Raw genomic sequence first — 13,176 nt, 5'->3', positions numbered from 1 at the left:
CTCCTAAATGCTCCAACATGCATACTGCATTTTTGGTATTTGAAGCTAAAAGGCATATTCTTTGTCCAGAAATCTGAAATGGAAATCATAAATGTCTATTCTCTGTAATGATAGTAATACATTTTTGTATTCTTGGACTATCTTTAAAATGGACAAAGTGATGGGGTTTTCTGTTGTTGTTGTTTTTGTTTTGCTTTGTTTTTTCTTTTTTTAGACAGAGGCTTGCCCTGTCACCCAGGCTGGAGTGCAGTGGCGCGATCTTGGCTCACTGCAGCCTTGACCTCCTGGGCTCAAGCAGTCCTCCCACTTCAGGCTTCCAAGCAGCTGGAACTACAGGTGCGTGCCACCACGCCCAGCTAATTTTTGTAATTTTTGTACAGGAGGTTTCACCATGTTGCCAGGCTGTTCTCAAATTCCTGGCCTCAAGTGATCTGCCCGTCTCGGCCTCCCAAAGTCCTGGGATTACAGGCATGAGCCACTGTGCCCGGTCAGACAAAGTGATTTTGTATGTACTTATTGCATACAATAGCTTTAAAGGGTAGGGATTACTTTCAATGCTTTTCAGTTGAGAGTATCGAAGTTTGAAGAGAAAAAGTGATTTTCCAAAGTCACTGTTAGTAAACAGCATTGATGCATATATTTCTCAAAACTTGATTGTGCACCTACCATGTGCCAGGCACCGTGCTGGTTCCTAGGACACTGCAGAAGAGAACCAGACAGCAGTCTGGTCCAGAGTGGCTCCAGCTTCATGGGGAGGGCACTCACCCACCTCCCCAGAGATGAGGGCAGGTGGAGCCCAGGACTTCTCTCTCTCTGTCCAGAACACTTTGCCCACTCTTTCGCCCGAAGCTTTCTGGAAGATGAGAGCAGAAGGGAAGGCTCTTTGAACCCAGGGAAGCTGAGGCATAGTTGGCCTTCACCATGACACATCTTCCTGCCCTTACTCCACCTGACCTTATTTGATCACTTTCCTTTTACCCCTTGTGCATTCTGTTTTGGTGAGAGATTTGGAAGTTTGGGTAGGAAAGAGGGACCCAGGAAGTTCAGCATATGGAGTCCCCTCCTTCTCCCCTCAACCCCCTCTGCACGTTTACTCTGGGACACGGAAGTCAGTTGGTTGCCATTAAGACTGTGTGGCACCAGGGGAAACTGGGCTTCGCTCCAAGAGAAGGCAGTTGGGAGAGAAGGCCCTACTTTTTCATTTCTCCTTCCTTCCCTCTCTCCCTTCCCCCCTCCCTCCCCCACTTTCCTTCCTTCCTGCCTGCCTGCCTTCCCTCTGTCCCCCTCTCTCTCCTTATTCCTCTCTATTTCTGGTGGAGGTGGATGGGGTAGAAACTTGAGCATATTTCTGGGCTGATGGGCAGGGAAGGAGCGGGAGATTCCTTGTGAGGTGGTGGAACATGCTCTTTGCTTGGGCTGGAGGGGTGATCACCCTGAGCACAGGGAGAAACGTTGGCCTTGGATGGGGTAGGGGGGTGGGGGAGAAAAAGGGTTGATGATTTAATTGATTTTAGTGGGTATTTGCTAGGGGTCAGAACACAGAAGGTCTCAGGCAAACGGGGCAGAGGGGAAGGATTGATTTAGCATCAGGTACACGAAGGAGGGCTCAGCCAGGTGCCATGAGCATGTGGGCATGTCCACCCTGAAAGGTGGCCTGGAGAGATGGAGGATATTCCAGGCAGCCAGTCTGGGTGTGAGGGGTAAACGAGCCTGGCCTGATCAGGGATGGCTGAGCAGCGGGAGGGTGGGCTCTCGCAGGGGATATGGAAGAACAAAGCCAGGTGGATCAGGTGGGGTGGGATCAGTCGAGTCTTGATGGAGGAGTCTGGTGTCTTTGCTGATGAATACCTGCAAATCAAGCAGCCAGTAAGTGTTCTTTAAAGTGCAGTTGTTGTGGGAGGAAATCTTTGGAAAACGCCACTTGGAAGATGTAATGTTGGGATGGGACTCGCCTTTGCCTTCTCATATCTGAATTAACAGTTGCTTAGGTAGGAAACCTTTAGGGGGTTATAAAATATTACAATAGACCCCCCAAAAATGTGTCCTATATTGAGGTAGGGGACTGCGGTTCTGTTGTTTACAAGCCATGTGCTATCGACAAGTCATGTGACCTTCCTGTTGCATATTTTGTTCCCTAAATGACGTCAGCATTCATAGCCCATGTCCCCATAGGTAGCCTGGACTCTGCTCTGTGTCATCTGCTTGATGGCCTTCAGATCAGCATGGACTTTTCACCCTGACATGGCCCGTTTGAGGCTCCAACAAGTTGGTGAACATCGGGAGAAGATGCAGGTTAAAGTCTCCACTTTGGCATCTCTTAGCTGTGTGACCCTGGGCTACTAAGCACAACTCTCTTTTCTCAGCTGTAGAATGGGCACAGTGAAGCCTGTCTCACAGGCCAGGGTCTATGTGGAAGACTTGCCATCCAACTCTTTCCCCATAGCCCAGCACCACACAGGAGGGCGCTGCTGGCATGTGGGAGGAGTGAGGTGCCTCTTCTTCATGGTGCCAGATTCTCCTGCCTAGTGGTGGGACGGTTAGCATTCCAGGTGCCTGCCCACTGGTTGGGAAGTAGTGGTCCCCAGTCTTTGGGAAGACCCCAAAACCCTCCTGCATGTTTTCATTGCCCCCAAGGGGGAAAATGCCACCCCCAATTTGGCTGATTCAATTCAGGATACATTTACTGAGCACGAAGAACGTGCAAGGAAGTCTGCTGGGATCACCCTTGAAGGGGTCTGTGTGTAATGGTTGGAAGGAGCAGAGGCCTGGGAGGCAGAACAGACTTTCTGTCCCTAATCTATGCAGATCATTTCATCTTTTTCTGGCATTGAGTATACATTTATACTGGATACCTATGTTTAAGGCTATGGCTGTTTTTCCAAATTGCTTATAGTTGAAGATAGACTATATTGGAGTGGGAAAGAAGAAATACTATGGGAGTTCAGAGGAGGCAAATACTACATTGAATTTGGAGCTGTCCAAGCAGGGAGGGCTGCTTGGAAGAAGTGGCATTTGATCTGGTTCTGAAAAGCTGGATAAGAGTTGGGCTTGGAAAGGGGTAACAACCGTTAATCAAAGGTTGACTGTGTGCCAGGCACTGTACTCAGCTCTGTATAAACATCTCTCATCCAGGAGTAGTGGTTCATGCATGTAATCCCAGCACTTTGGGAGGCTGAGGCAGGCAGATCACCTGAGGAGTTTGAGACCAGCCTGGCCAACATGGTGAAAGCACGTCTTTACTAAAAATACAAAAATTAGCCGAGTGTGATGGCAGGTGCCTGTAGTCTCAACTATTCAGGAGGATGAGGCAGGAGAATCGCTTGAATCCAGCAGTGGAAGTTGCAGTGAGCTGAGATCTCGCCACTGTACTCCAGCCTAGGCAACAGAATGAGACTCCATCTCAATTTTAAAAAATTCATCTCTCATGGGCATCACAAAGCCCTGTGAGGTATGTAATAACTGCCTTTATTATATAGATGAGGAAACTGAGTCACTTTCCCAGGGCAGTTAGCTATTGCTACATAAACCACCAGAAACTCAGTGGCTTAAAACAATAGCCATTTGTTATTGTTCATGAGTCTATGGGTTGGCTGGGGACTGGCTGGTCTGGGATGGTCTTGAATGGAACAACTAGACTGTCTTCCACACAGACTCCAGCCTTCAGCAGTGTAGCCCAGGCTTGCCTCTATGAAGGAGGCTGGGGTTTGAGAGAGGAAGTGTGCAAGGCCTTTTGCAGCCCAGCCTACCACATTCTGTTGGCCAAAGCAAGTTCATGGCCAGCCCAGATTCAAGCAGGGTGGGGGTGCATGGGGAGTAGGCCACCTCTTGATGGAAGAGGCTGCAATCGCATTGGAAAGGCCACCAATACAAGGAGCTATGGAGGCCTGGGCCATTTTCGCTCTCTGTCTAGTACAGTCACAAAATAGGATTGGGTCTCTGGTCCATCTGGCTCCAAGCTGTGTTGTTTCTTCAAGGGTTTTCTTCTTCCAGGGAGAAGAAAAATATTTAGGACAGAGGGAAGAGCATGAGTGAAGGAAAGGAAGCCAAAAGTTCAGGACATATCTGGGCAATACTAAATGGCACATTTTGAATGATGTGTGGGGTGTGTAGAGGGGAATAGTGGATAATAAGGCAGGAGAGGTGGTTCGGTCAGTCCTTAGAGGGCTGGAATGCATAGCTAAGCTGCTTGGACTTTATCTTGTATGTGAGAAGCCACATACATTTTTTAAAGTTGAATTTATTTTATTTATTTATTTATTTTTGACACAGAGTTTTATTTTGCGCTGTTGCTCAGGCTGGATCTTGTGATCTCGGCTCACTCCAACCTCTTCCTTCTGGGTTCAAGCGATCCTTTTGCCTCAGCCTCCCGAGTAGCTGGGATTACAGGCACCTCCCACCATGACCGGCTAACTTTTTTGTTTGTAATAGAGACGGGTTTCATCATGTTGGCCAGGCTGGTCTCAAACTCTTGACCTCAGGTGATCCACCTGCCTTGGCCTCCCAAAGTGCTAGGATTACAGGTGTGAGCCACCGCGCTTAGCCTAAAGTTGAACTTATTATAGTATAACTCACATGCAGTAAAATTCATTCTCTTTAGGTATACAATTCTGTGAGGTTTTTTTGTTGTTTTTTGAGATAGTGTCAACACTCTGTCACCTAAGCTAGAGCGCAGTGGCATGAACATGACTTATGGCAGCCTCGACCTTCTGGGCTCAAGCAATCCTCCCACCTCAGCCTCCCAAGTACTGGGACTACAGGTGTGCACCACTGCACCCAGGTAATTTTTAAATTTTTTGTAGAGACGTGCTTTTGCCATTCTGCCCAGGCTGTTCTTGACACCTGAGCTCAAGCAATCCACCCACCTCAGCCTCCTAGAGTGCTGGGACTATAGGCATGAGCCACCACACCCAGCCCAATTCTATGAGTTTTGACAAATGCATGTAGTTGTCATACATATCACCTCAGGCAAGATATAGAATATTCCTATCCCTCTTATGCTATCTGTAGTCAGTCTACTCCTCCTACTGCCATCCCTGGCAACTCTACCATCCCTGGAGTTTTGCCTTTTCCAGAATGTCATATAAATGGAATCATCTGTATGTAGAATTTTGTATCTTTTTCTTTCATGTTACACAGTGCTTTTGAGATTCAGCCATGCTGTTGTTGTGTGTACCCATAGTTCGTTCCTTTTTAATGCTGAGTTGGATTGCACTGTATGGTTGTGACACAGTTTGTTTATCCACTCCTAAGTTGAGGGACATTTGGATTGTTTACAGTTTGGGGAATTTTTAATAAAGCTGCTACAGTTACATACAGGTCTTCACGTAGACATACGTTTTTATTTCTCTCTGGTAAATATCTAGGAGTAGGATTTCTAGGTCATTTGGTGGGTATGTATGTGACTTTGTAAGAAGCTGCTAAACTATCTTGAAATGGCTGGTCCATTTTGCACTCGCACCAGCAATGTATGAGGGGTCTAAGGGTTCTGCATCCTTGTCAGCACTTGGTATTGTCAGGGTTTTTTCTTTTCTAATTTAAGCCATTCTAATAGTATATTTCACTATGGTTTGAATTTGCATTTCTTCAGTGACAAGATGTTGAGGATCTTTTCATATGTGTCCTCTGATGTCTTCTTTTGGTAAAGTGTTTTCAAATCTTTCGCACATTTTAAACAAATGGGCTGCTTGGTTTCTTATATTCAGCTTTGAGTTCTTTAGATATTCTAAGCATAAGACCTTTATCAGATATGTGTTTTGCAAAATTTTTTCCCAGATATCCAGACAGATTTTAATGGGAAGTAATTCTTGTGTTTAATAAACATACTTACAGCATTATGGACTGTTGTGGGGATAGAGACAAGGAGGCTGCCTCAATGGTAGAGATGAGAAATGAGGCATGGGGCCGGGCCAGGGGCCATGAACATGGTGAGGAATGGAGAGACAGGAGGCGTGGAGACCCACTGGATGGTGGGAAAGACCTTTCTTACCCTGGTGAGTCCTCCCTCCTTTGACAAATATTTGTTAAGCACCGGTAATGATCTAGGCATAGGGGAAATACCAATGAAGAAGTCCAAGTGCTGCATTCATGGAGTTCACATTCTTGTTGGGGAGGACAGACAACAAACAGATACATCAAGTGTGTAATGTAAGGGCTGGCGGATGCTGTTTGACACACACAGCAAGGGGTTCTTATGGAAGTGCCATCTTCCAAAGGGATCATGGGATGGGAGGTTGAGTCCTCCGGGTTTCCACTCATGGGAAAGAATTGGAGCAGTGGAGGGAAAGTGGGACTGAGGTCAGGGCTTACATTCTGGCCCTGATGCCGGCCTTCAGGTGACTTCAGGTAAGTTCTCTCCTCTCTCTGGTCCTTGTTCTTCCTCTCAGGGTTGGGTCAGATAATCTTCCAGGCACTATGATTTTGTACCTGAAGTTCTTACAAGCCAACTTGGGTGCTTTAATGAGCTGAACTGGGTATGAATCGCTGGAATCCTATCCTTAGAATCAGGCTGTTTTGTTGGAAAGGTCTAGAGGTCATCAATTTTGGCCTCTCACCAATGTAGGACCTCCTGTGAAGCAGAACCAACAGGTCCCTGTTCATCCCCTATGGGTGTCCCTCCAGGGATGAGGAGCCCACTCCCTTCCAAGGGATCACTTCCATTTTTAATTTTTTCTGTCTTTTTAAAGGGAAAGGATCACACCATTTACTAAGGGGAAGTGCCCTCCAACTGTGGATTACAATTCAGATCCTACTTCTTAAAGCCACATGTGAAGGACAGCCCGCAGTGACCGGAGAGCCCAAAGGCCTGAAGACAAATCTGGGGGTGAGAGCATGGGTGTGGGAGTGGGGTGTCAGAGAAAGGACACATGGGCCTGGGAGAAGGGAGAGATGTATGGGGATCACCTTTGCCGGAGCTGCATACCTGAAGGTCACAGTGTCTTCCAGGACAGCTGGGGACAGGTACCTTTTGTTGCAGGAGATCAATTATCCTGAGAACTCAACTCAGTCAGTGACATGAACGTGGGGGCCAGAGAGCAGATGGACTGAAGGGATAGGACGTGGTTGACACTCGTGTGACCCTTTCTATTCTAAAGCCAGAGTGCTTGGCTCCTTGTTTATTAAAGTTCAGAAAGTGGTGGGAGAGTGTAGCATGTATTACCCGGCAATTCTAGGACTCTCCAGGAACACCCCATTGCCATCCCAGGATGCTTCTGGAAGCTTAGCAGGGCCTCACTGATGAGGAAACTGCTGACCTCAGGCAATGTCCAGCCATGGGGAACATCGGCTTCACCCCTGAGTCAGCCCTTGTGGGTACCCTTCCCTCACTGTTTTATGTCATAGAGAACAGGGGAGCAGGTTGTCCCTAGAGGAGACTGGCATACCACAGCTTCGTCCACAAAGCTCACATGATAAAAAATACTTGAAACACTTTCTTCAGTGCGCGAATGTCTTACAAAAAGCAGTTATTCACCGGTGTCAAAACAAACGTTTTTGAAGAAGTAAAGCCGTCTTTATTCACCTTGCCAAGGTATTGCAGATGACCAGCTTCCCACGCCCAGTAGCTGATCCTCAGAACCTGGTTGCCACACGACTGCCTACGTTTGATGCCCACTTATTGTTATGTTATTTGTGGTCCATGTTGCAAGAGGGTGCTGAAGGCATACAGCCTGGAGGTTAAGAGTGGGAAAAACTGCTGCCCTCGTAAGCAACCAGAGAGGTGCTAGAACCTGATGTTGCTTTTTTAAGATTTATGTGCTGGAGTGTTCAACCCAATCACCCACAAGACCACGTCTAGAAACTGAACTGGAATTTGGTGGTTATGAAACATTTATTCATTTATTTTTGGGGGCTGAGGAGCTCTTTTTTCTTCTTTTCCCCAAACAAAAGCTTTTAGGGGAAGTCCAATATGTAACAAACATGTAGCCACTTTGAATCAAGCTGGGTGAGGCCGGGAGTCCAGCCCTCGGGGCCAGCCCCTGTGCCGTCTTTCCCCGGGATTGTTAGGAACCAGGCCACACAGTAGGAGGTGAGCAGTGGGTGAGCTCCGCCTCCCGTCAGATCAGTGGCGGCATTAGATTCTCACAGGAGCCAAACCCTATTGTGAACTGCACATGTGAGGGATCTAGGTTGCACGCTCCTTATGAGAATATAACTAATGCCTGATGATCTGAGGTGGAACAGGTTCATCCTGAAACCATCCTCCCCCGCCACCCCGCCCTACCCTGGTCTGTGGAAAAACTGTCTTCCATGAAACCAGCTCCTGGTGCTAAAAAGGCTGGGGACCACTCTAATAAAGGACTTATATCCAGAATATATGTGGGTTCATATATACCTCAATAATAAGAAACACCAAAATAAAAAATGTATAAAAGATGTAACAGACACTTTACCAAGAAGATACATGGATGGCAGATAAGTACATGAAAATAAACTCAATGTCATTAGGCATTAAGGAAATGCAAATTAAAACCATAATGAGATACTACTACCCACCTATTAGGATGGCTAAAATTGAAAAGACTGACCATACCAAGTGTTGGTGAGGATGTGGAACTCTTGTACACTGCTGGTGGAAAGGTAAGATGGTACAACTATCTTAGTTCATGTAGAAGATGTTAACATCAGGCCGGGTGCGGTGGCTCACGCCTATAATCCCAGCACTTTGGGAGGCCACGGTGGGCAAATCACCTGAGGTCAGGAGTTTGAGGTCAGCCTGGCCAACATGCAAAATCCTGCCTCTACTAAAAATACAAAAATGTTAGCAGAGCGTGGTGGTGGGCGCCTATAGTCCCAGCTACCCAGGAGGCTGAGACAGGAGAATTACTTGAACCCGGGAGGCAGAGGTTACAGTGAGCTGAGATTGTGCCATTGCACTCGAGCCTGGGCAACAGAGCGAGACTCCATCTCAAAAAAAAAAAAAGATGTTAACATCAGAGGAAGGTGAGTGAGAGGGACTGCTGTACTACCATTGCAACGTTTCTGTAGAATAAATTGCAAATAAAAATAAAAAGCAATTAAACAAGTTAAAATATATGCAATAAAACTTTTAAAGAGACTGTTTACCTTACAGAACAAGTACATTTGTTCAAATATCTCTATCAGCTATTATATTACAGACAGTCACTGTCACTGTAGAGAAGGTCAGCAAGGCCGGGTGCGGCGGCTCATGCCTGTAATCCCAGCACTTTGGGCGGCCAAGGCGGGCAGATTACCTGAGGTCAGACCAGCCTGGCCAATATGGTGAAATCCCGTCTCTACTAAAAATACAAAAAAAAAATTAGCCAGGCGTAGTGGCAGACACTTGTAATCCCAGCTACTCGGGAGGCTGAAGTAGGAGAATTGCTTAAACCTGGGAAGTGGAGGTTGCAGTGAGCAGAGATCAAGCCACTACACTCCAGCCTGGGCAACATAGCAAGACTGTGTCAAACAAACAAACAAAAACAACAACAAAAAATGTCAGTAAATTTGTGACGCTTGCCTTTTTATAAGAGAAACCTGTGTAACAACTTTATTTATTTATTTATTGAGACAGGTCTTGCTGTGTCCAGCCCAGGCTGGGGTACAGTGGCGTCATCATGGCTAACTATAGCCTCGACCTCCTGGTCGAGGAGCTCAAGCGATGCTCACACCTCTAAGCCTCTCAAGTAGCTGGGACTATAGGCTGCACCACCACACCTGGCTAATGTTTTTGTTGTTTTAGAGATAGCATCTTGCTATGTTGCCTAGCTTGGTCTGGAATTCCTGGGCTCAAGCTGTTTTCCCACCTTGGCCTCCTAAAGTGCCGGGATTATAGGCGTGAATCAACAAGCCTGGCCACAAGGTTTGTTTTTTGAGACAAAGTCTTGCTCTGTAGCTCAGGCTTGAGTGTAGTGGTGGGATCTCAGCTCACTGCAACCTCTGCCTCCCGGGTTCTAGCGATTCTCATGCCTCAACCCCGCAAGCAGCTGGGACTACAGGCATGAGCCACCATGACCGATTATGTTTGTATTTTTAGTAGAGATGGGGTTTTGACTGGTCTCGAACTCCTGGCCTCAAGTGATCTACCAGCCTCGGCCTCCCAAAGTGCTGGGATTACAGGTGTGAGCCACTGCATCTGGCCCCTGGCCACAACTTTAAATTAGGCAATTCTTTTAAATATTTGGCCATAAGAATGAGTTCATGTGTGTTACAAAAATAATGTGTGCTGGGGAGGGACATTCATCTATAATGGAGTGAAAGGCTCTCTGGCTGCCAGAGCCAGCTGTGCTGCCTATGGAGGGCTAGAAGTGCCAGGGACTCCACACCCCTCTGGAGCTACCCTCACTAAGGGAAGTTGGTTATAAATACCAGCTCCCTCACCCCTTGTGGGATGTACCTTTGAAACGCATGTTTTTACATTGGTTTCCAGTTTTCCGAGTGCAGTTACACTGTAGTGGCCACCACTGGTAACCTGCTTGAGAATGAACCCATTATTGGCTGTCATCCCTTCCCTACTCCCCTGCTGGTGTTTACTTCACCTCCCAAATAAACTGTTTGCACTCAAATCTTTGTCTTAGGGTTGGCTTCTAGGGAAACCCAAACCAAGACAAACACTAACATTTTTTCAGGCATCCCGATGGACCATCCTGTTAACACTCTGGGCTTGGGAACCTCATTTGGTGACCACTGCTCTGCTCTGCGACAGTAACTCCATCTGTCTGTCCAGGCTCTCCTTGCACACCCCCAAGACAGCCCTTCCCGGTGCAGGGCAGCTATGATTGTAAAAGGGTCCTTTGGATGTTGAGCTGAAATCTGGCTTGTTGTGACCCTTGCCCTCCTGCCTGGGCAGGGCCATAAGAGGACACGGAGTTCTGCAGGTTGTTAACTGGGCTCTGCTGGGGCCTCCAGCAATCCCTGGGGAAGGAGGGCACGAGGGCGTGGCCACAAGGGCTGGACTCCTGGCCCCACCCATCTTGACTCAAAGTAGCTCCATGTTTGTTATATATTGGACTTTCCCTAAAAGGTTTTGTTTGGGGAAAAAAGTTCCACAGCCAAAAATTAAATGAATAAATATTTAATAACCACCAGATTCTAGTCCCATCTCTTGAAATGTCCTGCAGGTGACTGGGTTGAACCCTCTAGCACATACAACTTAAAAAAGTAACAGCAGGTTCTGGCACCTCCCTGGTTGCTCCGGAGGGTAGTGATCTCTCCCACTCCAGTGTGAGATGCTGCCAGGTTGTGGGAAGCCCTGAGCAGACCAAAAAGAGCCTTTTACAAGCCATGCCACCAGACTTAACATCCAGGTTCTTACTATGCCTTCAGCACCACCTTGCAACATGGACCACAGGTAATGTAACAATGAGTGGGTGTCACACATAGGCAGTCCTGCTGCAACCAGGTTCTAAAGAACAGCTAGTAGGCATGGGCAGCTGGTCATCTGCAATGTCCTGGCAAGGTGAAGCACGACTGGCATAGCTACTCACTTTACAAGGAGAAACTGAGGCTCACAGGAGGAACAAGTTTACATAGGTTGCATGGCGTGGTTGCTTTAGTAAACATTAGTAGAATGGGACTTCATTTGCTGTGTTACGTTCTTATCAATATCTAAGAGTGATGGTTCTGACCATTGTGAACGCTGTACCGTACTGTCTTTGGCTTTTTACCTTGATTTCACAACATCCCTCAGCACACCAGCCAGGCCAGCTCTGGGAAGCTCCCTTTGTTCAAAGTTCAGGTCCTGCCATCCTCATCGCTGTCGGCTGCTCGATGCCTGCCCTGGGCCTGAGCAAGCCCAGGTCCCACTCGGGCCCTGCCATAGTCTTTTGGCCCTGAAGGCAGTTTCACCTTCTCCAACTTGACCCTTGGAGCTCCTCCTTCTCAGAAGCAGTTTACACCTGTTCCCAGGTTCAGCTGATCTACTCCCTCTTCCTGGACCTGCTGCAGCATTAGCCAGGGAATGGGGGTTCACCAGTAATGAGAATGATTAACAAGGGAGTGGGGGATGATCACAGAGATGCCTTAAGGTTCAGAAGCCTGAGAGGTGAATGTACTGAGGCCAGAGCCAGGGTGCAGGAGCCACCTTTCCTGCTAAGCTTGGATTTGGAGGGCTCAATAGGGGAGGTCTCTGTTAAGTGGTGTGTTGGTAAATGTCTGTCTCTCAAAACAAAAGAAAGCCCTCCTATGATAGTTAATTCTATGTGCCAATTTCACAGGGCTATGGGGTGCCCAGACATGTGACCAAATATTACTTCATGTGTATCTGTGAGGGTGTTTCTGGATGAGATTAACATTGAATCAGACTGAGCAAAGCAGGCTGCCCTTCCTAAAGCAGGTGGGCCTCATCCAATCAACTGAAGACACGAGCAGAACAAAAGGACTGAATGAGAGGAAACTCCTCCTGCCTGAGTGCTTAAGCTGGGACATCAGGCTTTTCCTGCCTTCAGACCTGAACTGAAAAGTGGGCTCTTCTTGGGTCTTAAGCCTACCAGCTTTTGGACTGGAACTTACACCATTGGCTCTCCTGGTTCTCAGCCCTTTGGACTCAAACTGGAACTACATCATTGGCTTTCCTGGGTATCTAGCTTGCCTACTGTAGATCTTGGGACTTCCTAGCCTCCATAATCACATGAACCAATACTTTATAAGTCTGTTTCTCTGTCTCTGCATGTGTCTGCCTTTCTATAGTCATGTGATATATAACATTTTGGTCAATGACAGACTGCATATACAATGGTGGACCCATAAGATTATAATGCCATATTTTTACTGTACCTTTTCTATGTTTAGATATACAAGTACTTACCATTGTGTTATAATTGCTTATAGTATTCAGTACTGTACCATGTTGTACAGGTCTGTAGCCTAGGAGCAATAAGCTATCCCATATAGCTAGGTGTGTAGTAGGCTGTACCATTTAGGTTTGTGTAACTACACTGTGTGATATTCACACAATAATGAAATCACCTAATGATGGATTTCTTAGAACTTATCCTCGTTTTTAAGGGACGCGTGCCTGTGTGTGTGTATCTCCTATTGGTTCTGTTTCTCTGGAGAACACTGATTGATAGAACAAGTCCTGATTCGTAGTGCTGCTAATTTCTGTGGTGTAAATGCTCCCCCTGTGGGTGCTTTCAGGTTGCCAATGTCCATGGAAGTGGAAGGAGATATGCATCATGGCCCTTGTAAGCTGGTACAAGCCATATCCAGCACACCACTGAC

General features: G+C 47.1%; 1 protein-coding gene across 1 annotated transcript in view; it reads left to right on the top strand.

Annotated features, from left to right (window-relative positions):
• LEXM (lymphocyte expansion molecule) overlaps window positions 1-7,145 on the top strand; it is a 32,654-nt gene extending 25,509 nt beyond the window's left edge. The window contains exon 10 of the mRNA XM_023187307.1: window positions 6,684-7,145. Coding sequence (XP_023043075.1) covers window positions 6,684-6,756 — 73 coding nt within the window. The 3' untranslated portion in view covers window positions 6,757-7,145. The remainder of the gene's footprint in view (window positions 1-6,683) is intronic.
• The last annotated feature ends 6,031 nt before the right edge of the window (window positions 7,146-13,176 follow it).

The sequence above is a fragment of the Piliocolobus tephrosceles genome, chromosome 1 (genome assembly GCF_002776525.5).
Source record: "Piliocolobus tephrosceles isolate RC106 chromosome 1, ASM277652v3, whole genome shotgun sequence".
In the NCBI taxonomy this organism is placed as follows: domain Eukaryota; kingdom Metazoa; phylum Chordata; class Mammalia; order Primates; family Cercopithecidae; genus Piliocolobus; species Piliocolobus tephrosceles.
Note: the sequence above shows the minus strand (reverse complement) of the source record. Positions and strands in the feature narration are given on the sequence as shown.